The following is a 27,443-nucleotide window of genomic DNA, read 5'->3' as shown; positions in this document are numbered from 1 at the left end:
CTCAAAGAGTGATCTATTTCTTTAGATTCTGTCTCTTTTTAAAATTTGAAAACTTATTTTACCCACTTTGTTTCCCTTTCTTTAATAAACTTAGTTTCTGCTTTTCCCCCCCACTATGGATAAAAGCGAGGGGAGGTAAGGTTGCATAAGACAGCGGAAACTCTTTTTTGGTTTCACTGATGATACTGTCGGAGTATGAGTTCTGCTTTATTCAATGTTCAGCCATGGTTAGGATTTTTAAGTGGTCTAAAAATAACATAGTGTACCATTCAAACTATTACTGTGTGCTATGAGCATTCTTACTTATACGCTTCCCATCTTACAAAATATTAAAGAATTCAGAGCATTTTAATTTTCTTTAGCATTTAAACCAGTGACTCTGAATGATGAATTATTTAACAAATCATTTTTAACTGAAGGATTTATTAAATCAATAAACACCCTTGCCTAAGATAACCTTAAATGTTCAAGTCTTTTTTATATAGCATACTTCATCAAGCCCCTTATTCATACGTACAGAAGGAGTCCACCTGGGATTTGAACATGGCAACTTTGTTTACAAGTCTAGTTATTCAACAATCACGCTACGCTGCTGTTTCCGATCCCGTTGTGACATTAGTGCAGTAGTAACGCACAAATGCTGCTTTGCTTTTGTGTGCTGTATGGCTGGCCATCCCAGAATGTGCACTGCAGGGGCTGATTTGCACTGTAGGTTAAAGGCAGAGACTGAAAGGTAGCAATGATGGCCTCGCTTTGATAACTGTGGTGAGCGGCTTGTGTGGGACACAATGGCAAGTGTCTAAACTGCAGCTCATAAAGGCCACAGTGATCAGTGTTCCTTCGTGTTCATTGCAGTATATTGTATGATACCGATTTTCCCTCTTCATTCTGTGTGCACCTACTTGATATGAGTGCATGTCTAACTGTGGAGGAATTCAGTGGATATGTTGATTTTGCCAACTCCAGCTTTAAAGTGTTGATTTCCAAGCATTCTGAAAGTGTCGAACAGCGGAAGCTACTTTGCACTGCATGTGCTAATTTTTGGCTAATTATTTCACAAATTTACAGTGCATTAGGACTGTTCTCTCCTGGACTGATGGAGCTTGTAGCAATGGGTACCAGGAATAACTGTGATCAGTCCTATTATAATTTCCGCTCATCATTCTCCAAAAAATAAAAAAAGCCTGACTGACCATTAAAATAGCCGCTCATTTATACGTACTTCTAATTTCACAGAATGAGCGTTCCCAGGTTAGATCTTTCACTATTTTAATATTCAGATGTCAGTTCATATTAATGGGCTATCTCTGTGGCTCATGACCAGTTAAGTAGCAAGAACCAAAGGAACTAAATTCATGACTTTTCAAATGCAGCTAATTCACTTGCTACTACCATTAATAAATTACAGTATAAATGACCCAAGGCCCAGATGTAGACATTACTGAGTGTGAAGTGAACCCACTGCAAGTGTAGATTATAGTCTTTCTTTTTATTTGAACAGATGAGAAATTTCCCTGGTCACCTCTTTTGGCTGCCCAATGCTTTTTATAGAATAGCTTCTCCAATCAATTATTTTCAATGGCATGCTGCAGAGTATGGTGCTAATGCTTGTTCCAGCTCTTTTGCTTACAACCCCTGTTGCCACTGGCTCCGGTAATGACTGAACTAAATGAAGTATGACTCGGAAGTGTAGCATGCAGGCTGATTTGTTATCAAAATGTCAAATTTGGACTGCTGAGCAGTTAATTAACTAAAGGCTGGACAAGGAATTTTTTACAGTTAGGGCCCTGTTGTGGGTAGATTGTGGTTTGACTCCAATGGCTTCACACTGACTATGAAATGTATACATTCATGCAGATAGGTATACTGTTCCATGGTGAACTACAGTAGTATATCTACCTGCATGAATGTTTACATTTAAATGAATGTAAATGTAAAAGAATGTGTGATGTGTAAGTTGCCCTGGATAGGTATATCTGCTAAAAGTAAAAAAATGTAAATTTAGATTGGGTGAGCACAACAAACACCTCCTGCAACAACAAAGACAGTTTTACAGAGCCAAATTTTTCATTTCATGTGGAAAGTACAGCAATTGTACTGGTATCAGGAGCAAACTATGCTATTTGTGTTGCACTGATTTATACTGATGGTGTGTTCCCCACAAATGTGTACCTTTTTGTCGAATTTAATTCTCTTTCAGGAAAGGTTCAAGAAGGCTATCTTGTTTTTATTATATGTTTGAATTACACTGAAAGCCTTCAGGGTAGAGATAGCTATAATCAGCAAAAATACTCTTTTTTTCAGAATGATGCTATCAGGAAACTTGTAAACTGTGAAACAGCATCATATGGTAAAAATACCAGGAACATTTGCTAAAATACCAGGAACATTTGACCAAAAATAGTAACTAAAACTGCCTTGCAGCTATTTAACAGCATTTGTACGTAAGTGATTTTTGTGAAGCTTTTCACCTTTTTCTATTGCTCTAAATAGAAGCTTACACTCTGCTTCACACCACACAAGAACACATAACTGCTAACACAGTTTAACACAAATGATTTCACGGTATGAGTGAAAGGAATATGGCCCTCTGAGGTATGAATTTTTAAGTAGCATTAATAACCACATTATGACTGAGTCAAAACAATTGGTATTGATTTTAATTGCAAATGTGTTTTCAGTAAGTGAGGTCAATAATGCTAGAAATGTCCACATAAGGTTAAAACATGCACTGTTGACAAATTAATATATGTAATAGAGCTATAGTGCATTTTGTAACCATGTGTGGAATTTTGTAAGTCTGGCAATGTTTAAAAAATGAGACCATTGCCTCCTCTTAAGTCAGGTTCCAAATATTTTGGCACAGACAGTTGATACCTCAAATAGCTTGTTTGAAAGACATGGAATGTAGACAAATAATAAATAGATAATAAATAGGGTGTGATTGTCAATGGTGTATGCAGGGAGGCAGTGCCCGACATGCAGTGCATTTCTTGCATGTGAGATATGCATCGCACACAGGGCCCTGCAACCTACAAAAAGGCCCATTCTTAGCTTAGAACTACTGTTCAAATATGCCCTTCCCCAAGTACAGTATTTCAATAATTTGTAATAAGGCAAAAAACAGTGAAATAGTTATATTAATAGTGAAGTAACCTAATATGTCTAATAGCTGAGTTATGAGCTCGCTTATATTGTCTGCAGTCAATAAGCAACAGAAGGAGATTGTAAATGTTGATCAGTAAAATGTTGTATGTAGCCTGTAAATGAAGGCCATAAATTCCACTCTAGTTAATCACAGTCCTAGAACACCTGCCGGCTCATCGCAATCCTTGCTGCCCAGCATTGTGTGACAGCCTGTTTTTTTTCATCTCACTCTCAATACCAAGACTGTCACTGCCTGTCTCTTCCAGAGGGCTCAGACAGTGAGGTGACGTCACTGCTCTTCCTGCGCACAGCGTGGAGGTCGTTTCTGAAGGCTCGTTGTGTAAAACTCGATGCAAGAGCTTTACGTCACATGAATTACTCATACTCGTTCACTGGGATTGTTGCATCGGCTGATTTCCAGTGCAGCATGGTCCAACTGCCATTGAATTTAGCCCGTCACAATGCCTGCAAATCTGCAATTGCGACTTATGTAACGTAGTACTCCATGAACACATAGAGTGTGTCTCATACATAAATACACAAGGAAATACTGTAGAACCTCAGAGTAATGGGCTACTCTGTGAACCACATGGGATGAACGTAAAAGTAGAATATGCAATTATAGATTATAGATACAAAATTGGAGTAGCCTATTAGAAAGGCAATCATAATGTACAGTAAGTATATATTGTACAAAACGACCTGGACATGATTTATAAAATACATACCCAATCACAAACAGAATGAAAAGTCTGGGACACACTGAAGTGCCAGTCTGTGTCTACATACCAACAGGAGGGTCAAAGGTCAGAGAGACTAAGTCAATCTGTAGGACAGCCTTAATGAAATGAGTGTTCCTGAAATCTGTAGCTTTAGCTGTTTGTATTAAAAACTGGGGTTCAAATCAGGTTAGGTTGGGTTGGGGGGGGAGGGGGTGGGCGTCATTGGGGGAATGCACATGTTGTGGGGTGCATATCTCCCCTCCTTTATCTTCACTTATGACGATCAGCTAAGTAATATGTTGAATAGTTGGTTTGTTGGTTAAATGGCAAAGCTACTGGTATAAATTTGGCTCAAACAACTGAGACAAAAAAACTACCATTAAGAAATTCAACTATAAGCCACCTTCTCAAAAATGAGTCTAAGAAGAAGTAGAACTTCTTTATTGTTCAGACCAATACCTTTCAGAAGAGCTCCATGTTCATGAAAGGAATTGTGAGCAGAAAAGGGATTTGAGCATTACTGATTGAGAAGTCAAAAGGTCCTCTCTGAATACAAGGAATTAAAATATAGTGAAAAAGAAATAATTGGCAGAAAAGCATTACTTTGTTCCACGTCATTAATCATTTCAGGTGTATGTGTGGGGGCATGCTTCCCAGTAATTGCAGCATCACAAACAAGCATACAATTTATATACACTTTGGCACTGTGTGACAGCCAGATAGATCCAAAGATGAATGGCAAAATGTTCTGTCTTTAGCAAACTAATTAGCAGCCAAGTAATCGTATCATTGTGGGGTCAAGTGAAGGTTTTTCTAAAGGAAATTACAAAATCAGCCTACACCAAAAATCAATAAAATGACTAAATCTCTTTATAATGTAAGGAATAAAGACAATTATAAGGTTTAGATTCGAGATGACCCAAGTTACAGTGCCAACTATTTGCTTCTGTAAACAGCAAGCTTGGGCCCAGCGTCATGTTTGCTAGCTAATGAGATATTCTGCTCTAGACCTCTGTCCCTGCATTTCTCCCAGTCAGCTTGGAAATATCTCTAACAGAGTGTTTGAACAAGCACAGCCATTTGTTTTCCAATATTGACTCATCCAGCCTGACAGACAGGCCCAGATATTGGATGTTGTTTCCCCGTCTGTCCGTGGAATATGCTCACCGAGGCACAGAGGTCTTTTCGCACGTTGATTTATGTTGGAAAACCGCAGTCATTAAATATTTATCTCCTTGCGGTGCATCTTGGTAGTATAGCTTACTGAGCCTCCCTATGGAATGCTGTGTAATTGGGGAACTCTGTTATTGCAGTTTTTCTTTGGTACTGGGATTCCTTGTCTTCAACAAGCAACAGCTACACAAAAAATACAGGTGATTACTGAAGGTAGTTAATTAATGGATTCATATAGTAAAAAACTAATTAATTGCAAGTCAATTAACTGGCAGAATAACACCCACCCTCTCCATCTTAACTGATAGGTCCAGAGAGTTCTGGTACAAAATGGCTGCCGTGCATCTCCTAGGTGGGTGCTGCACAATGGTGTTGGCTGAGGGTAATTTACCTGTTGCTTTAAAGCACTTTGAGACCTTGAAAAGTGCAACATACTGTACGTAGGTGCTATCCATTGTGCGTGGTTAGGGAACTCATTAGTTCAAAATCTTGGAGCCCATTAAGGATGTAACCTTGGCTAAGGTGTTGGACTGCTTCACTGAGATGTAAATAGCAAATCGAATGAAAGCCATGCAAGTCGCAGTGGACAATGGTGTTGCCTAAGGAAATGAATAATGGAGTCTCGGTAAGTGTTAAATACATGATGCATGTGTCATTACTAAATTATTAATCCATATTTTCCTTCACAACCAGTCTGGGATTTCCGGGTTGTATTTCTAAGACAGTCTTATCAGTGCGACCCCCTCTGTCCAATCTGGGGGCCACAGACAGGCATGCGCGCCCCCAAAGCACATGATACCAGCTACTGTTTTTCCTCAACCACAGAGATTGCAGCCCAGCTGATATAACTGGATGTAACTGATGTGCAGATGATATATGGACAAACCTGCCAAGTGAAAACTATCTTCCTGAAAAGACTCTACCCTTGTGTAGCACACTGAAGGGCTGTTGGCTACAGTTGGTACTGGCATGGCATAGAATTGACACCAGATGACAACAGTGTCTCAAAAGGAATTAGTCTTATTTTTTGTAGTATATTACATGTACATGTTACAGTGCAACTAGCCTAAGCCAAGGAGTGAGAAAGAAATACTGTATTGCAGACAATGGAAAGTCAGTCATAGTCCATTATCATGCAGGCCATCCATGCCTTCAGCGTTTCACCCGCAAGAGGGTTAGTGACGTTGAATACCCGATGGTCACTTCAGACACCTGCAGCTGCAGTATGCCTCATTAAAAGCCGAAGCTGTGTGTCATAAACCCCACGTTGAACAAAGACAGATGACTGTGTCTACGCGTCCTATTCCGCTGTTCTTTAATTTATCATCGTTAATGCCGGTTGCCATGTGACTGTGGAAACCTCTGGGGTACTGCCGAACAGGCAGAGGAGATGGGAGGATAGGTAGGCCTACTCCGCAAACAGAAATCACTAATCTCTCTGCCACACAACATAATCTCTATGCCTGCTACTCCTAATCACTTAAAGACGGATTAAATGGATGAAATAGCATGTTAATATATCCTTTATAAGTGCATTTGAGGAACATATGTCTAATGAATTGCTATAGAAGATTTAATAGCAAATACAATACTATACATACATATACATTTATCATACATCCTGCCGTTGTTGTATATGAATACTATTTTATATGCTAAATTATAACTAATTGTCCAGTGTTAATTCAACTCTAACAGAGTACATATGGTCCAATCGGGACCATATGTACTCTGAAAGAGTTTATGTTACACTAGACATTTTAGTGTGAACATGATAACTATGTATTTATTATGAGTGGATGCAGTATATACAGTATGACATCCCAGTTTATTTATTTATTATGTATTTTTAAATGGCATGTTTTTGTATGGTCTGGTTGTTTTCCATAAAATGCTTATTCTTTAACACAGCTGTGCTTCAATGCCTTTTGTGTCATTATTTACAGGTACAATTATTGCGGAACTATTACCACGAGGTCAATCACAATAGGTTCACATGTGATCAGTCATGATTCCTTTTTTCTTGCTAAATGACCCTCGTCTTGAAAGGCACCCATTTGCTATGTGTTTGTACACACCCGTGTAATAATGCCATTTATGTGGGGGAAAAAATTACCGTCTTCAGTTGGCCCCATAATAGGCTGTTTGCAGTTGTTAAATAACGGCAGGCCTGAACCAGGAGTGCAGGAACATTACAGAAACAGCCAGCGGGTGAGTTTGGAGATTTGTCTGAGCTGTAATGGGTGGGCTACCACAGCTATAATAGCGGGCCAGACCGCGTATTGATTCAGAATTCAGAACCTGCAAGTCTGCTGGCCGACAGAGATTTTCCTCAGAAATGGAGCTGTCAGCATGGCTTAGAGAAACGAGCGTGGCTGTGAGATCAACAGATTCAAGGGTTGGGGTTAGAGGCAAGCACAAAACCGCAAACTGCCCGCACTACAGTATGTCTTTGACCGCCTATTGGGAATGCTTGCTGTCTGTGAACAAAACCGCAAAATCGCCGTGCTACATATGTCTGCAATCTCCTGTCGGGAATGGTTGCTGTCTACAAACAAAAATCGCGAAATCCCCACTGTGTGTTCAACAACCTAACAGGACCGCTTGCTGTCTATGAACAAGAACATGAGCTCTCTATGAACAAAACTGCAAAATCACCATAATATGTCTGCGACTACCTATCTGGAATGCTTGCTGTCTACAAACAAAACTGCAAAATCACCATACTATGTCTGCGACTATCTGGAATGCTTGCTGTCTATGAACAATCCGCGAAATCACCATGCTATGTCTGCAACCACCTAACAGCAGCTGTTTATGCTTAGCTGCAAACGGAGGCCTAACAGAAGAGCAGTCTTAAAAGGAAGATGCCCACCACACTTCAAGCTAACTAAATAAGGAGGACTGAATAGGAGCTAAACAACCAGTACAGTCAAACTAGAAAAAAGCTCCATACCGGGGTACTTCACAGGAAAATAATAAACACTGGAGCACCCTGCGCTCAGGAAGACGTTGTAGACAACGTAAGTCTACCCTCTTCATTAGACAGTGTCTTTTCCCTGAGCTCAGTGTGCTCCAGTTTCCAAGTCACAAAATCACCAAACCACTCAAGCGCGTCAAAATATGAGGAAAATACCATTTCACCAGTGCGACGGCTCGAAACCCACCACGCACCAGCTGGAAAACAGAGCCCCTACTGTCAACAAGGAGTTAGACTGAAAATCACTGCAAGGTTGCATGAATGCATAAGGGCCCAACATCTATGATTAGAGAGGAACTTGTTACGAAAGGTTTTGGTGAGAGGTGGCAGTCTAACATTTTAATAAGTATGATTATTGTAGCTGTCCTATTTACACAACCTGCACTTATCTGACACTCTCTGTTGACACTCCTTTGTCTTTACCCAAACTGAATAGGCAGGCTATAATTACTGTGTAGGCCTACATTGAGCTGGTTCAGTACCAATCAGGCACAGCAGGCTCTGAAAAGATTTTTTTTATTATATGGCAGCTTTGAACCGCCTACTGCATGATAATAAAATAAAATCCTTTGCATTTAAGGAGTACTCCTAACTCTCTTTTCACTCTTTCAATTAAATATGTTATTTTTTCACATTTCCCCAGTAATTTAGCAATTATTTTAACATTAGGAGAAACTGTATTGAAGAAATTCAGGTTAAACAGAATCTTATGTAACATTTCAGCAACAATATCTATATCCAGCAGTCTTCATAATTGCAAATTGTACACTGTCAGGAATACTAACATACTGTATACAGTAACTTGCTAGCAGCAATTAGCTTGCAAGTTGTTGTAATACATTTCACAGTATGTTTACTGAAATAATAATTACAGTACTGAATTGTTACTGTAATACTGTAATTACTTAGATGGGCACTGTAATTGTATTTACAGTTAGCATACTGTGAAATGTATTAATGAAACTTATAATCTAAGTGAGCTACACAAGTATTTAAAATGATATTTCTTAGTTAGACCAAATTATATCCATCCATTATCCAACTAGTTTATTTCTGGACATGTCACCAGTCCATAGCAGGGCACACAAGCCAATCACCCGTGGCCAATTTCGAGTCTCTAATTAGTGTAATCTGCTAACTGGAAACTCTAAATTGGGAGTGTGAGGTAACTGGAGTACCCGGAGAAAGCCCACGCACACATGCATATTCCACACAGATCCCACACAAATTCAAACCTGGGACCTTCTTGATGTGAGGAGACAGTGCTCTCCACTGCATCACTCTGCCGCTCCTATTTAATTACACATTTTATAAAAAGCAGTCCATCCATCTTTTGTCCTTAAGGGGGAATTCTGAGTAGGGTTTCAACTGCCCCTGTCCTTTGACTGACAGGTCTTTTGAATTTGACGGTTAAGGAGGAATTTGCATTATTATTTGAATTTTAAATCAGGGTAGATGCGAGACAACATGGAAGTGAAACTACCAACACAAGCCCTCTCCCACATAATAAAAATATCTCTGTATCGACACATACACGTTTCTGTGATTAAAAAAATAGTTCTTAATAATTGACAGAGAGTAGTCATTGTGTGAAATAGCCTGCCAGGTCACATAGTAGAGGCAGAAACTCTGGGGATTTTCAAGACTAGGCTTGTTACGGTGTCTGTAGTCCAGGTAATCTGTAGGTAATCAGAGCACTAATTTAGTCAGGAAAATGGTGAGCATTGTTGGGCTAAATGGCCAGATCTCATCATTATATTATGTTATGTTATGTTGTGTTATGTTATGTTATGTTATGTTATGTTATGTTATGTTATGTTATGTTATGTTATGTTATGTTATGTCAATCCAGAGCTACTTTAATATACTAGTGCAGAGATGTTCATGTGGTGAATATATTTTACAGATATTTTATCTTCTGTCACACCAAGAATGGTCAATTGCTAAATCTATAATTACACAGTGTTCTTGTACAAGAATATGTTTCAAGTCACGCTTATCACATTCACTGTGACATATTGCCCCCTGTTGGCCAAACTATAATAAACTTCTTAGTGAAGTAGTTTTGGAGACGGTTGATGATTCAATATTGAAAAAAAAATTAATTATTACAAAAGCACAATTTTATTGTGCTGGAAGCATACACCATGCGTAACCCTGACAAGTAACAACTGTAACTTGTTATACTTGCGCACAACTGTCTGCCTGGTGAAGCAGAGAATGAGCAGGAAGCCGTAAATGCTGCAGTTTGCTGCTCAATAATTTGATGCTAGATAACCTGTGAAAGACAAGGAAAGGCAGTCACATCTTACTGTTATGTCAGACAATAAATCTGTGCATAAAGAATTTTACAAACAGAGCTGTGTGAAGCCAATATGCAATTTTAATACATTTCTGTAAGTACTGAAAAAGCTCTCAATATTCTGTGACTGACTGATGAAATGACTACACCATACTGGGCTTTAAATTTGCATGTGGGCCCTTGGCCTGAGTGGCAGTAATTAAATTAGGATTTATGATCTAAAATTGGTTAATAGCTCATTATAGAACTCATCATATTGGCTAATTATACATTACTAGATTATATTCATTCACATTGTTGATGTTTAATTAACACACTTTTAACCCAAACACTAGGAATGAATTATAGTAACACAGGTTTCAAATCATATTTAATTATTTTTCATACCAGACAGAACTGCTCACTTGACTTTAAAAATACAATAGCAATTCACAAAGGGCATGTCTCCCATAGCAACGGTCACGTCAGTGCTGAAAATAATCATAATAATCTTTCTTGCAGGCCAGCCATTTTGACAAAGTTTCAGCCAAAATTACATTGCATTACAATCACTTATACAAGTAACTCTGGATAGGAACACTTGCTAAGTGGAGAAAATCACTCACAGGAATATAAAAGTGCCCTTTCACCAAGAAGGCACAGAAAAGATCCATTTATAGCCTTCCATGTGAGCATACATGGAAGATGTGCAGGGTTTCTGTGGTCCTCACCACAGTGGGAAGCTGGGTATTAAAATGACAGGAAGTGGGGAAAATGTTTGATAAAAATGATAAAGAGTAATAATTAATGTGAAACAGCCTTTTATTGATTGCACAGTGGTGGTTCAGCTTGTACCGACACATTGGTACACTCTGTGACTTGTCTGGTGGGGGGGGGGGGAGGTATCCTCTGTACAGATCCAGAGCAGTCATATGTAAATAGGTACAAACAGGTAGATGAATTGACCTTGTGCACGTGAGTGTTAGACTTCACAAACTTCATAAAGTCAGTTTGGCAAATTTATTAATGGTTGAACTTGACAAGCTTAATTATTGGTCAATGTTAAGGACAAATCTTTAATAAAGCCTGGCCTGAATTTATCATTTGATTTTGGGAGCTGAATTTGTAATCTGGGGGGAAACCAGAAAATAATACATAAGGAAGTCCAGAGATTGCTCTATAGCAGAGCTGCCCAATCTTATCTGAAAAAAAGCCAATGTGGGGGCAGGTTTATGTTTTAGCCCAAAACTAGGACCCCTGATACAACTAATTAACAAACCATGATCTTCAATAAAGACCTTGTTAAGTCAAATCAGGCGTGTTACTGCTGGGTTAAAACTGGTCCCACACCAGTCATTTTTGGATAGGACTGGATACCCCTGCTCTATAGTCTTTAGATAACAGTTGGCTTGTCACTCAGCACTGCTAGCTGTGGGTGTGAGCTGAGAGTATAAACTCAATGATCCAGCAAGTCATTCAGTCAGAGTAGTGGCACCCATCAGACTACTATTCACTCTCTTCTGGACTTGGAGCACTACAATGAGGGAAATAGTTCACATACAAGCAGGCCAGTGTGGAAACCAAATTGGAACCAAGGCAAGTTGAGGTTTAATTAAGATAACTAGCTGTTCATGTTAATGCAATTACCTCCAAAGTTTTATGATTTTTATCAGTGGTACAAATAGTCTATTTATTGAAGTTAGTCATAACTGTAATATTTATAATATTTATAATAACTGTTTGAGCAATTGAAATTACCCTCAAAAGACCAATTATCTTTTAGTATATCAACAACAGATATGGCCTTTTCTTATGCAGTGCCAATGACTGCAATATACTTCAATCGGGAAATTTAAAAAACACTCAATTATCCAACATTTGTTTATTTATAAGAAATAAAAACCCAGCTTCACAGCTATTGCAGTGCAACCCTAGATATTCGGAATATGCCTGCTTTTCATTTTAATATCATGCAGTTCTGGGAGGTTATCAGCGATGAGCATGGTATTGACCCAACTGGGAACTACACTGGCGACACAGACCTTCAGCTGGAGAGAATCAATGTGTACTATAACGAGGCGTCCTGTAAGTCTATAGAGTTTTTCTGAGTGAATCCTTCTTTTAGTCTTCCTCTCATCATGACATCTGCTGATTTTTGAGTATCCAGGTGCTGAAGGTACAGCACAATGTTAATATTAAGCAGTTTTCAGTCATTTTCTGTCTTACTGTTGTGAGTCCATTGGTGGCTGTTATACATTTTGGGAGTACATTTATTCCGGATCCTGACTTTCTTGGCGGATGACCTGCAGTACGACTCCAGTGCATTGTGGGATTTGTCCTGTAGCCCACAGATACGTCCCGCGGGCTGTTCTGGTGGATCTGGAGCCCGGTACCATGGACAGTGTGCGCTCTGGACAGTTCGGGCAGCTCTTCAGACCGGACAATTTCATATTTGGTGAGCTAATCCCATCTTCACAATGCGCTCTTAAGAAAAATATTTTATGTTAAGTTCCACAGTATATGAACAGTTCATCACATGCAGTGGAATTGCTATCACTAAACTGCATGTTTGTGGTATTGACCAGGCCAGCTGTCATTCTGATGGCCTTTCCTCATGTCTAAAGAATGAGTACCACACAGACCATGGAGGCTAAAGGGGACATGGCCTAATTCTTATCTACCATGCCTCTTCAGCGCCCTGGGCTCGAGTGCTTGCCTGAATCTCTGGCTGAATCAGAACATAATCCCCACTGCCCTTTTGTACCAGTGTTCAAAGAGAGAGGTGGGGATAATGAATGCTGTCGACTGGAGTCATGTCTGAAGGATTAAACCACCTCACGCCGCGCTCAAAGTTCCGATAAGATCCATCGCTGTTGGCCACCTACGCTCTGGCACGGATTACAGCTTCACTCATTTTATCTTAAAGCTAAAGGCAACTTGGAGGTTTTACAGATACTTTATCAATGTTTGTGCGTGATGATTGCGATAGATTGTAGCACACAGGCACCTTGATTATTTTGGCATAGTTAAAAAAAAACCCGTGGGTTGTACAGACACTAAATGAGCATGCCTCTGTGTTACAGACCGTCAGTTTAAATACTCCATACGAGGAGGCTTATCGCCGTCGCTGTTTGTTCAGTTGACACTTCCATCCGAAATGGCTTGGCGTGCTAAATTTGGAACACACTTGGACAGCTGAAGCCGAGGGATCAGTGGATGTTTCCAAGACTGGAGGACATAAGATTAAGGAGACAAAACCCTGCTGAAACCACAACAGCCCACGGCTGCTGGAGAGATGATGAATGACTGGCATTTGGTCTGGTGGCAGTTGGTTTGGGGGGGATTAGACTGTGTCTCTCAAGTTTCTTCGTCTTCTTTTTTTCTTCTGTTGCCATGCAGGGCAAACAGGTGCGGGTAACAACTGGGCGAAGGGACACTACACGGAAGGGGCGGAGCTGATGGACTCGGTGCTGGACGTGGTGCGGAAGGAGTGCGAGTACTGCGACTGCCTGCAGGGCTTCCAGGTCACCCACTCCCTGGGCGGAGGCACGGGCTCCGGCATGGGCACCCTGCTCATCAGCAAGATCCGGGAGGAGTACCCCGACCGCATCATGAACACCTTCAGCATCATGCCCTCCCCGAAGGTGTCCGACACCGTGGTGGAGCCCTACAACGCCACCCTCTCCATGCACCAGCTGGTGGAGAACACGGACGAGACCTACTGCATCGACAACGAGGCGCTCTACGACATCTGCTTCCGCACGCTCAAGCTGGCCACGCCCACTTACGGGGACCTCAACCACCTGGTGTCATCCACCATGAGCGGGGTCACCACCTCCCTCCGCTTCCCCGGCCAGCTCAACGCCGACCTGCGCAAGCTGGCCGTCAACATGGTGCCCTTCCCCCGCCTGCACTTCTTCATGCCGGGTTTCGCCCCCCTCACCAGCAGGGGGAGCCAGCAGTACCGCGCCCTCACGGTGCCCGAGCTCACCCAGCAGATGTTCAACGCCAAGAACATGATGGCGGCGTGCGACCCGCGCCACGGGCGCTACCTGACGGTGGCCGCCGTGTTCCGCGGGCCCATGTCCATGAAGGAGGTGGACGAGCAGATGCTGTCGGTGCAGTGCAAGAACAGCACCTACTTCGTGGAGTGGATCCCCAACAACGTGAAGGTGGCCGTCTGCGACATCCCGCCCCGTGGCCTCAAGATGGCCGCCACCTTCGTCGGCAACAGCACGGCCATCCAGGAGCTGTTCAAGCGCATCTCGGAGCAGTTCGCCGCCATGTTCCGCCGCAAGGCCTTCCTGCACTGGTTCACCGGCGAGGGCATGGACGAGATGGAGTTCAGCGAGGCCGAGAGCAACACCAATGACCTGGTGTCCGAGTACCAGCAGTACCAGGACGCCACCGCCAACGAAGGAGAGGAGACCTTTGAGGATGATGAGGAAGAGCTCACAGAGTGAATCTTTCCTTAAAAACTTTTTTTTACAAAATGTTTTCATCAGCACTACTTTTTCTGAACTGTATTGTGTGTGTACAAGTTTTTTTTTTTATATAAAAGTTTGATTTTTGTAATTACTGTTACTGCAAAAATACTGATCTGACAAGACCACAGGAGTGGCTGCAATAAAAAGTACATTGAGGATTAGCTTGGATCTGTGACTTTTAACCAAGTGTTCCCAGTTTCTAAAAAATATGAGATGACAGTCATGTGCTGTGGCTCACGTCCAATAACTAAGAATGTGTTTCCTCAGTAGTGCAGGCTACTTGTGTCAGGAGATCCCAGGGCATCTGACCATTCATCTGTGAAATTACATTACTTACGCTTGCATGCTTTGAAGAGCGCTAATTGAACTATGACCACCCAGACCAGTAATGCTGCCCCAGCTCTGAAACAATGACCAAATTCTAATTTTTCAGCACATGAAATGTTCAGTTACTACGCATAAAATCACACAACAGCAGGCATTTCTGGATTAGTTACTTTTTTCATTACTTTAACTGGAAAGAGTATGCGCTCCTGTTCAGTCATGTGACTGTCCACGTGACAAAGGCTTATTACAGGACTGATCTCTCAGGGCTGTACACACTAGCAGATGTAAGCTGGCAGCTGTGAAAATAAGGAATAACCACCACCCCCTCCCATCCAAGTCCACAGCAGAAGCTGAGCGTTCGGTCCTAACATACCTAATATTCCCCGTTCCTTAAACATGCCATTCCCTGAAGATGTGCGGAATCTAAAGACGTAGACCACAAAGAGGCAAGCCCCAGCCCTCATTCATTGGGGTTTTAAATATGTATTTTCCATGTTTTGCAGCCAAAAACATTTTTCACCACGGAACAAAATGCACAATTACATATTATTACGTAACTGCAACCCGGAAAAAAATAATGGCAGAAAAACATAAAGATTTTGCACTGAGGCCTAATCAGGTGTGTGTCTCTGCGATATGTCAGACACTGACAGGGCAATGTCCTGAAAGATTATCACAGTAAACACTGCAGCGGAGCGTAAATATCACATCGTTTGGCTTTGGCACTAAAAAGCAGAACAAATGTTTACAAAGGAGGCCTGAGAATGGAGTGACCACACCGTCAACCAGTGCCACAAACACTCAGACTGCGCAGTAAACCCTGCTAGGAACACAGTCAGTGCCTGGTCTGCACAGTCAGAGCCCAGTCAGCACAGTCAGAGCCCAGTCTGCACAGTCAGAGCACAGCCTGCACAGTCAGAACCCAGTCTGCGCAGTCAGAGTCCAGCCTGCATAGTCAGAGCCCTGCCTGCACAGTCAGCGCAGTCAGAGCACAGTTGAAGAAGTCAGAGCACATTCGAAGCAGCCAGAGCCCCGCCTGCGCAGTCAGAGCACAGCTTGCTTTTTACCTCTGTGACAATTCGGTTAACTTGCATATTATTAGCTGCTTTCACATGACATGCTCTTATTTTTGCCAGGTTTGATAAATGACTGCTCACTTTGGTGATTCAAAGCAACAAAGTATACTAAAACAGCATAGTGATCTACACCTAATGATATTTGATGCGTGTTTTAAACCAGTGTGTGCATTTCACCCCAGATTAACACATCCACTTCACAGAAGCAGAATAAATCAGTAAATCGCCAGGGCTGCTATTCAGACAAATATATTACTCTGCATCCCTTTTCCTATGGTAGCCAAGGAATTCATTATTAATATTTACTCATTGCAAAAACAGTCCTGGATTACCCTCTAAACCTGCAAGGCTGAATAAGCTCTTCGGCCCTCTCTCCTTCCTGGTCCTCAGGAGCTCAGCAATGGCAGCCAGGTGTGGCTGGGCAGTGGCAAACCTGAACCCCACAAGACACACACCCCATCACTGCATTCCGGAGACCCCCTGCAGAACAGTTCGCCCACACGTCCGGCACAGGAGTTTGCAGTTGGGAGAGAGGCGGGGCGGATCGGGACGTGGGCGTAAGCCAAGGCTGGGAGGAGGGATGGGGGGGGGGGGGGGGGGAGTGCAGGGGGGTGGGAGGGATGGCTCAGAAAGGCATCCCTCCTTTGATCTGCCGGGCCACCTGCTCCTCGGTGGACTCCTCCTTTTCCGCGCCGCGCTCCTTGTTCCAGTCCTTCAGCCCCTCGGGCAGGCTGGTGTCCTCCTCCAAGCTGCCCGTCCCCTCCACAAACTCCTCGTAGGTGGACTTCTCGGCGAAGGGCCGCGCCCCAAGCAGCTCCACCATGTCGTTCTTGTCCAGGACCTCCTTCTCCAGCAGGCGGAGCGCCACCTGGGGGCGAGGAGGCCACATTACCATGCACAGTATCGCACTTACCCTTCACTTAAAAAGAGAATAACTGACAAAACAGAAGCAGATAGGTTTTCCAATATTCATTAAGTTCAATTTGCTACACATTAATACAGATTCAGCTTGTCTTTTTCCCCTTCTGTCCTGAAAACACATTAATGCAGTTACACAAGAGGAATACAAGTTAAATTCTAACTGTTCTATCTGGTACACCAGCCGTACCGCACTGACAGAGACTGTTCCTCAGCTGTGCAGGCCTGGGGTCTTACCTTCTCCACCTCGGGCTTCTTCTCGGCCAGCAGGGCATGGGTGCGCTCGTAGGCGGAGCTGATGAGGTGGCGGACTTCCGTGTCGATCAGGCGGGCGGTGGCCTCGCTGTAGGGCTTCTCCAGAACCATCTCGCCCTGCCGAGGGAGGTCAAAGGACACCTGGCCCACCTTTTCGTTCATCCCGAACTGCACGATCTGTGGGCAGAGCACACGCACACACACACACACACACACACACACACACCCCCAAACCCCATACACACACACACACACACACACACACACACACACCATACAGAAAAGGAATGAGCAAGTTTGAACCCGAGTTGATCTCTCTGCTTTAATTTATCATTTTGAAAACAAACACTGCAACAAACAGGCTTGATTTATGTTTAGCCAAAATGCTAAAGTTTATGAATAAATAATAAAAAAAACATAGTTACAAGTCTCTCAGTTTCTGTGCTTATTCAGCTTTAGTTGAAAAATTAGTAATACTGCTGACTATGACATTAAGATTATAATATAAACTTCAAATGTAAACAAACAATTTCTTACTCCTTTAATAGGATTCACCATTTGTTAGAAAGATTTATTTTCTTAAATCTGCCCAATAAAACACGCGGAGCCCCTCCCATACCTGAGCGTAGGCACTCTGCGTGACCTTGCGGAGGTCATCCTGGGCCCCGGTGGTGATCCTGCCGAAAAAGATCTCCTCTGACACGCGGCCCCCCAGGGTCATGCACATGCGGTCCAGCAGCTGCTCTTTGGTGTACAGGTACTGCTCCTTGGGCAGGTACTGCGCGTAGCCCAGGCCCTTCCCCCGCGGGATGATGGACACCTGGGGGCAGCCAATCACAGACAGACAAATCACAGACATGTTAGACCAGTTACACCCCCAGAACAACCCGTCGGCCAAAACGGTAAAATTAACCAGATTCAAAAATAAATATCTAATATGGAAGCATTTTGTGTGTAATGCACTTCTAAACAAAAACGGTAATGTAAATGAAGAGAATTTAGACACATCACTTATTTAAGGAAATCATTACATTTTATTTCAGCCTCAAAGGGCACTTGAAGTCTTTCGCTCTAACTCACATCACTTTGTGCAATGATCTATGGTATGCATGATATAATATCATCCTGAGCAGTACCACAGATTTTATGATATCTCCAGGTTCTTGGAGACATCATAAAATATATCTCCTCAGGATGGACAAGCGTAAACAGCGTGAACATTCTGTCCGTGGTATTTGAGGGTGCTGAAAGGGGCACACCTTCAGCAGGGGGTCGGCGTGCTCCAGGAACCACCCCGCTACAGCGTGTCCCGCCTCGTGATACGCCACCGTCTTCTTCTCTTCCGGCTGGAGCACCTGGGTCTTCTTCTCCAGCCCTGACAAGGCACAAAAAACTTTACTTAAATACACACACCTGCGTCTTCTTCTCCAGCCCTGACAAGGCACAAAAAACTTTACTTAAATACACACACCAGGGTCTTCTTCTCCAGCCCTGACAAGGCACAAAAAACTTTACTTAAATACACACACCAGGGTCTTCTTCTCCAGCCCTGACAAGGCACAAAAAACTTTACTTAAATACACATACTCAGAATACTGAGGTTCACTACACTGCAAGTTGACAAACAAGCGGGCGTGTTACTTTTGGTGACTGCTGACCCCGCTAAACTGTTCACACGAGGAAGAAGAACAGAACAAAAGACTGCATTTCATCCAGAGCCAAACTGTAAGACAAAACTGACCCGAACCCTGACTTGAGTGTCCTCTCATCAAAAACCCATTATTTCCCCAGCTGTGGCGCTGTTAGCCAGCGATGCGTCCTGCCGAACGTCACGTCTCGCACGTTTTGGGAAGCTTGTCCCCTGCTGACCCTTATCCCATGCTCACCTCCAATCACGCGCTCGATGGCCTGTTCAAAGTGCTTCTGGTTGATGGAGTCGGAAAGGTGTCGAGCCGCTATCAGCGCTGCTTCATTGCACACGTTAGCGATGTCAGCACCTGCCACAACAGCACAGGAAAGAGACACTTCTGAACGTAGGCCCTGTGACATCATTCTCCTGTGACCGTTAACCTATACATATCTGGGACAGAGCACAACAGGTCTTATTATTTACAGAACTATACTTGAGCCCTGAGGTGCTGCTCCATTACTTAAGTCTGAACAGGAGTACAAAGAAAACACATAACGGACCACCAGGACTGTTTCATGACAAACGAAACCCCAAGAAAAGCATTTCGCAAACACTAACTAAACCTGCCTCATGAGATTCATGTACTATATCCTACGCGCTTGGTGTATGTACAGCATGTCCCTTTCCAAATTCATAATGATGTTTTAATGGCAAACATGCTCAAATTAGAAATAAAGTAAACTATTTTTCAGATACACTCCCCAGGGTTCCCGTAATGACGTTTCTTTTCATTTTGTTTTCGTGAGCAGGGTGTGGGTTTGGCAGCTGAGCCGTGGGAAGGAATGGTGCGGAATCTGCGGGACCTCGCAGGCCCAGCCCTGCCTCACCTGAAAACCCCGGGGTCAGAGCCGCCATCTTCCTGGCCAGGGCGTCCTTGTCCATCTCCAAGTCCAGTTTGAGGGGCCGAAGGTGAACCTTGAAAATGGACGCCCTGCCCTTGATGTCCGGGTGCCCTACAATGCGATTGTAATGTACGCTGTAAAGGCTTCAGATAATTTCCGTCCTCGATACCTCTGAATTCCAGGTACAAAGAGTCAGTGCTGAACTAAGCAGGAAAGTGTTTCACTGCCTTGCATCTCAGTCCTGGAATAACCTGCAGAACACAATGAGCCTGAAAAGCTTAATTAAACTGAAATAAAAACCCAGGAGGCCCTGCAGGAAGGCTATAATGGTTTTAACAATGGGTCAAATCCATTGTGTATCACTAATGTCGGCTATCGTAGAATCTTTGTATTGATTTACTGTGCAGCTCTCCTGGTCAGGTCTTTCTCGTAAAAGAGATTCTGTAACTTGGTGGGAGTGTCTGGTCAAAGAAATGTAAAAAGAGGACAAATATGAAAAGAATATAGACAAGAACAGCAACAGGGCCAATATGACTAGTTATTAGGGAGTGCACATGAATTCGTACCAATATATATCTGGCGATCAAAGCGACCGGGCCTCATGAGGGCAGGGTCCAGGATGTCGGGCCTGTTGGTTCCCGCCAGCACCACAACGTTGGTCGCAGTGTTGAACCCTGGGAAAGGAAAGGCCCAGGCATTCAGGAAGTGTAGTTCTCTCAGCCTCTGACTTGACTGCTTACCTACTTAACTGATTTAGTGCTTTAGGGCCAAAGTCTGACATATACCGATACAGCTAAATGATAACAATAAGTTGCGTGATTGTGATCTCATATTCAAACAAAAATTAACACACAATCTCCCCCCTCACCCCTCTCTCTCCCACGCCCCTCTCTATTTCTCACCCCCCCCTCACCGTCCATCTCCACCAGCAGCTGGTTGAGTGTGTTCTCCTGCTCACTCTGCCCCCCGAAGTTGCCCCGGCCTCTCTTCCGCCCCACAGCGTCGATCTCGTCGATGAACAGGATGCAGGGAGCGTTCTTACGCGCCAAAACAAACAGGTCACGGACCTGGAGACAAAGTAGGGGTGAGGTTCAAACTGACTCTAACCAGCAGTCACCAGACCCGCAGAACAATCGCATGCACAGGGCACACCCCTTCCTGCTCAGAGTCCCCTGACCTTAATGCCCGTCTTCATTAGGCCAGATGGGACAATTAAGAAAAATCAACTCAACTTCTTAATGAACACTTATAGGCCCATTCATTCAAAACAAACCCTTTGTGCTTACTTTGAAGCTTTATACAACATACAAACAGGTCAATACTGAGAAGTATGTCTTTTTCTTATCACTAATATATAAAACTCACATACATTTCATATAAATGTACCTAATGTGATACAAACTCAAAAATGTACATGTACAATAATTCACCCATCAACTTACCAACTTACCAGTTTATAAATGATTTGATTCCCCAGGTCATCACTGAGAAAGAGAACCGAGTTTTCAGGCGACCCACATGATTATATAAAGGTTAAATTATATATTTTTAAAATAAATCCCACTCACTCTGGCCGGCCCCACGCCCACGAACATCTCCAGGAACTCGGAGCCGTTGACGGTGATGAAGGGGACGTTGGCCTCCCCGGCCGTGGCCTTCGCCAGCAGAGTCTTCCCCGTGCCGGGAGGCCCGGTGAGGATCGCTCCCTGAGGAGGAGGAGCGATAAGGAGGGAAGAAGAGGATGACAAAAGACAACAGGAGAGGAGGGTTGCAAAGGAAATGAGAGTGGCTGTCTGGGGACACCAGCTGAACAAGAACTCAGAAATCAGTGTGTATTAGCGTCAGTGTGTGTGCCTGTGTGTGCCAGCGTTTGTGCCTGCACCTGTGTGTGTCAGTGTTTGTGCCTGTGTGTGTCAGTGTCAGTGTGTGTGTGCCTGTGTGTGTCAGTGTCAGTGTTTGTGCCTGTGTGCGTGAGCGTCAGTGTCTGTGCCTGTGTGTGTCATTGTGTGTGCCTGTGTGTGTCAGTGTCTCTGCCTGTGTGTGTCAGTGTGTGTGTGCCTGTGTGTGTCAGTGTCTGTGCCTGTGTGTGTCAGTGTCAGTGTCTCTGCCTGTGTGTGTCAGTGTCTGTGCCTGTGTGTGTCAGTGTCAGTGTGTGTGTGCCCGTGTGTGTCAGTGTCTGTGCCTGTGTGTGTCAGTGTCAGTGTCTGTGCCTGTGTGTGTGAGCATCAGCCTCTCTGCCTCTGCACATGCAAGCCTCGCCTCTAACCTTGGGGATCTTGGCTCCCAGGTCCTGGTACTGCTTGGGGTTCTTCAGGAAGTTGACGAACTCCATGATCTCCAGCTTGGCCTCCTCGCAGCCCGCCACGTCCTTGAACTTGATGTCGATCTCGTCCCGCAGCACCTTGGCGGTGGTCTCGCCCACGCTGAAGAGGCCCCCCATTCCCCGCCCGGGACGTCCCGCGCCAGCGGGGCCGCGGCGCAGCGTGAACAACAGGAAGCCGATGATGAGCACAGTGGGCAGCATGCTGAGGAGGAAGGACCTGGGGGGGGGGGGGGGGGAGAGATTATTTAACCCTTTAAGGTGTACGATCACAAATATGTCATTAGAATGTCGTTATCTGAACATTCCGATGCTGATGTGGCAATCATTAATGCTAACTGAAAGCAATGGAGTTCTACAACAGCTTGAATATTGAACAAGCATTCCAGAACGCCTACCCTTCCAAGGGATGAGCACCTCTGTTTCTAACCCAAAGGGCTGGAATAACAGCACAGCCCATTTCAATTTACAAGGCATAGTTGCTTTTGGATATGACGCCTTAAGTGCTCACTACACTTATGACTTCAATACCCACTATACTAAAGTATGACTTAAGTATTTGCTCTACTTAAGTATGATTTAAATTCTCACTAATAAAACTTTTTGTGCAAAATGTTTAAGAACGAGGAAGGTTGTGAGCACCCAGTCCCAGTCAGACAGGGTCCCAACAGATTCTGTACCATGCAGCCAGTGGACAGAATTTGAAGGCAACAGAATCAATTTAACATTGATCTAAGTGCCTGGTCCAAACTACTCCAAGCTGCAATCGACAATGTTTGCTGCATGCTATAATTAACCAGAGATCGATGTCCACCGCAAAGCTAAGCTTTTGGCCTTGACAGCAGTGGTGGAACAATTCAACCCAAGAGGACACTGCGGAGGGAAAGATCATTCAGCTGGGATTGTCATTAGGGGGCTGCAGGCTCAAATCTTGGCAACTGCTTCAGCCGATATACCTCAGGTTGAAAAGGTCTTCATTCTAAGTCTCACTGTCGTTCAAGACTCTTATCACGATGGCACAGCTTTGTCATACAGTGATCCACTAAACACATGCCGAGACACTACACCCTACTGACAAGACTCCAATTTAAACTAAAACTGGCCAAGCTGAACGGAAGCCAGAATTTCCTGTAAGAAAAAGGTGAATGATGTGTGATTTTGAAATGTGTGGGAAATGTTAGTGCTAAAGGCCTTCACCGACAGCACTCATCTCCTTCACTTTTATCCCAGTGAAGTGCAATACTGTCCCTAAATAAATAAAACCAACTGTTATGATGGTAGGAGGAGGCAAAAAGTCTTTAACAATTGAGATAGAAAGAGTGAGAACAGTGCTGCAGGGCTTATTTGTGAATGAGGACTGATGACTTGATGGATCACTAACACCCCCTTGTGGCGAGTGACGGGTTTATTTCTCCACGTTCATAGGGCTCTATTCTGGACCTTGGATTACATTTTCAGTGCGTTCGGCTGAATTAATCATTTATGTGCACAGAAGCACAAAGTCCGGATGTTACCTCAGAAGGTCAGTGGGGTGAACGAGTCACTAAGGATACAACCTTTCATTGAGAAAATCAGAGACTTTTTAAAGAGTCTTTTAAATATGCTATAACAAATTCACCACAAGCAAATCTTTACTACTTTACTACTCCCCCAACTTCAGACCGGGCCTTCAGTCCCCAGCTCCTCCCACAGGGGCCCTGACTCTCACCCATCACTCTCAGTAGAGTACACCACTGGCAGTTTGTTCTCCCCCTCGATACCCATCTCCATCTGTGCCGTCTCCAGGTTACGCTCAAAAGTGTCCACGCTGCCGATGTTGAACCACACATATTGCTAGGAAACAAAAGGAAATGATGTCAGAGAGAGGAAGAGTTGCGTATTCATTGCTTAGCAACAGCCTGGAAGCACCTTCTCATTTGGCCCAGACATACTGATAAGACACATTATCAGATTCGAGCAAGGGCTCAGATAATGAGATGAGGTGAGCTATACTTTATTAATAGAGAAGGGGAAATTAGTTTGTCAACAGCGCAGCCCTCAACATAATCACAAAAAGGAATATTCATCAGTATTACCAATATAATTACTTCTGGATTAAAATGTAAGGAATTAAGTCTTGGGCTTTACTAAAACACTGCTAATCTGAATAGCATAGACAAAAAGATAAATATAGCTGAAATTCTTTACATTCTGGTTAAATTTGTTATTAAGTCAACAAATCTTGTCAAGTAACCACTCGCAGAACGCTGACAAAAGCAGGCAAAAGATTACAATAAAAACATTGCAATAAACTCACTCCATCAAATGGTGTTTTTCCAGGGGTGAAAATGACTCTGACATAGCGCTTGTTAATCACTTCCAGTCTGTCCACCTGTAGAGAGAGGAGTCCATGTTGAGAATGGCTGTACTTCAGTTCACAGGTCAAGTGCAAGAAAGTCAAAACAGGACACGCCTATTTCAAAGCAGTCAGGAACATTTATCACGGTGTGGCATCAACGGCAGAAACGTTGAACAACAAAAGGCACTGCCCAATGCTTACAGTTCCTTTGGAGAGGTAACTGTTGACAAAGTCTTTCCAGGTGACCTCTCGTCCGCCATTTCGGAAGAACAAATAGTAGGCGACAGCCGACCAGAAGGCTGTCCCGGCCAGGAAGTACATTCGGAATTCCTTGTCGTCCCAGGGCACATCACCCTACGTAAAATGGGGGCAGAGTGTGAGGGCAAAGCTGAAACAAAGGCCAATCGAGTTGCTCTCTTAGCAATGGTACGTACAAGAGTGTTTAAAATTTCTTCCTCATTTAGAGCCATATCTCACCTTCTGCAAACGGTTCCACCAACCCGACTCATCTTTCCTCCCTCCTCTTCTCCCTCCTCCTCCTCCTCCTCCTCCACCGCCCCCACTTCCTCCTCCTCCGCCCCCTCCACTTCCTGTTGTCTTTCCAGTGGCTCCCTGTGCATTGGTCGGCTTTGCCTCTGCAAAAACACATCAACAAGCAATCAAATCTCTCCATCAGCCTCATGCCTTGTAAAGATGCCATATTACTTCTGAGAGAAATCTGATTTATCAGAACTTCCCTAAACTAAATACAATTAGGTGGATATAGAATTCAAACAACAGATATGTCCTGGCAGAAGTCCAAGCTGGGCAAACAGTGGTGCAAACATAACATATGGACAAAAATAGGCCATTCAGCCCAAAAATGCTCACCATTTTCCGACCACAAAAGGGTACCTAGTGCTCACTGTTTGATGTACGTACCTGTCAAAGCTATCTGTGCAGAATGAATGTAAAGGCATACCTTTAGCCTCTGCATTGGCTGCTTTGGGCTCAGAGCTTTTAGGCCCATTCTTGCCATTAGGAAAATACTTCTCAAATCCTGGAGGGAAACCATCAGAAGAGGAAACAAAGTTATTGCAGTTAACAACAACCAAACATGAGAGACATCGCACCCTAAACTTCAGCATTATGTGAACTAAGCCAAGACCTGCTCACACAAGTGAATCCTAACTGATGCGTTAGGCTTATGTCATACCTTTTGGGTGCTTGGAGCAAAGTCTTCCATAGACGCCCAATGCACTGGCAAGCAGGGTCCCCCTGTCAACCGTGACCTGACTGTCAGCTCCTCCTGAGGCCTTCACGTGAGGCAGAAATAAAAGTAATGAATAAATATAGCACAGACTGCTAGAGTACTGCATCTCTCTGGAGCTGTTCAGGGATTCTATCAATCTAGTAAACTCAGTTATTCCAGTTCCAAAGGGCATTTTATTTTATTTATGTATCAGAAATCGAAGATAAATTAGCCTAATGCAAGGATTTTATGATTTTTTTAAAAAAAGCATTTTAAATGCAAACCCCTTTCAATCATGCAAACGCATATTGCTGTGTGGATTTAGTCAGTTTCCCCTGAAACACCACTTACTTTTCACAAGGACTACCTTGCATTTTATAAATAGCAGCAGATAGTGTCTTCCATGTGTTTCGTCAGTCTTTCAACAGTACAAAGGTGCAAATAAATTTGCTATCTTCCAAATTCACCTGAATGTGGGGTGACCTCTGAATAGGAATCAAAATAGGCTAAAACAACAAATGACAAATGAATGACTAGCTTCAAAAGATTATGAATGTAGGTCTGGTAGTTTTCAATTGCTAATCTATTAAACAAGGTGTACATTTAACTTAAGACATATTATACTGATGTCACGTCAGTATAATATGTCTTGTCAGCACCTCTGTCCCTGCCACTAGTTTAAAATGTAGCTTATTGAAATGAATTTCGTAAGTAGTGAAAAACAAAGAGAAAATTACAAAGTATAAGTTGAAACTCACACGTGTTAGTAATACTTAGGCAAATTTAATTGGAAGCGTTCAAGACCAGTAAATGTTGATTATTTAAATCGCTACCTGCTGACAGAATGGCATGACAACTGTTATGTTTCCTCAGATGAGTGACACCACGGAAAGCCACTGATCAAAATAATGTTAATTAGATGGCACCGCAGATAACGGTATCCGATTCGAATACCAGATTGTGCATTGGTTACTCAAAAAGTTTAGGCATTATTAAAATGAAAATAAAAAACATTACAGAGCAACGTGTTGTCAACATAGTTCGCTAATAAAACGAAATAGCCAAGTTTGCAGGCAAGCACACACCAGAAAATGAATATGCACAAATAAATTCTACAGCTGTTCATAGACACAAAAGTGTTATATAGCTAGCTACCCAACAATGTCACTCGCAGGCCTGCCATGGTCATATTTATGCAATCTTACAGTAGCTTCAATCCAGCAAGACAAAGAGATAGACAGACAAACTTTGAGATGGATAATACACAACAGCCAAATACCATCGCTTATTTACTCGCCTCGTTCCCAATATTCATACAAAGTTGACAGTACCAGACTGGCTAGCTAGCTAACTCCGTAGTCACAGTAGAAGAGCTTACCAGGTATACACTAGTTGTCCTTACTACATTTGGGGGTAACGAGCTTTGGAGAATACGCCTGCAGCCTCTCGATATAAAGAGGTATCTGTGGGCCATACTGACTCCTTTTGCTGATACCCCCAATAGTTTAAAATAATTTAAAGTCAAATTTTGGTACAATCGTTCGCTCTGGAATTGTGGTGGGCTAACGTTAATGACACAAGTCCCACACACGTATCCGCCATTCTGTAACGCAGATACGTCATGACGCAGCACGCACTGCACGCCTGCCGTGATGA

At 43.3% G+C, this 27,443-nt stretch overlaps 2 protein-coding genes across 2 annotated transcripts; one reads left to right on the top strand and one right to left on the bottom strand.

The window, feature by feature from the left end:
- Positions 1-11,805: 11,805 nt before the first annotated feature.
- Positions 11,806-14,805, top strand: LOC118234517 (tubulin beta-6 chain-like). Its single transcript, XM_035431107.1, has 4 exons — positions 11,806-11,899; positions 12,280-12,388; positions 12,648-12,758; positions 13,703-14,805. Exons 1-4 carry the CDS (start codon positions 11,843-11,845, stop codon positions 14,764-14,766), a joined length of 1,341 nt encoding a protein of 446 aa, XP_035286998.1. The 5' UTR covers positions 11,806-11,842; the 3' UTR covers positions 14,767-14,805.
- A 1,827-nt stretch (positions 14,806-16,632) lies between these two features.
- Positions 16,633-27,426, bottom strand: afg3l2 (AFG3-like AAA ATPase 2). Its single transcript, XM_035431106.1, has 17 exons — positions 27,166-27,426; positions 25,752-25,851; positions 25,518-25,595; positions 25,034-25,191; positions 24,758-24,910; positions 24,515-24,589; positions 23,927-24,051; positions 22,165-22,438; positions 21,467-21,604; positions 20,812-20,965; positions 20,465-20,572; positions 19,884-20,009; positions 19,253-19,363; positions 18,626-18,741; positions 17,986-18,186; positions 17,349-17,543; positions 16,633-17,061 (listed from the first exon to the last, which is right to left on the bottom strand). The coding sequence occupies exons 1-17, from the start codon at positions 27,259-27,261 to the stop codon at positions 16,819-16,821; spliced, it is 2,451 nt and encodes an 816-aa protein (XP_035286997.1). The 5' UTR covers positions 27,262-27,426; the 3' UTR covers positions 16,633-16,818.
- Positions 27,427-27,443: the final 17 nt, after the last annotated feature.

This window comes from Anguilla anguilla, chromosome 8, assembly GCF_013347855.1.
Source record: "Anguilla anguilla isolate fAngAng1 chromosome 8, fAngAng1.pri, whole genome shotgun sequence".
In the NCBI taxonomy this organism is placed as follows: Eukaryota; Metazoa; Chordata; class Actinopteri; order Anguilliformes; family Anguillidae; genus Anguilla; species Anguilla anguilla.
This window is presented reverse-complemented; position numbering and strand designations above follow the sequence as displayed.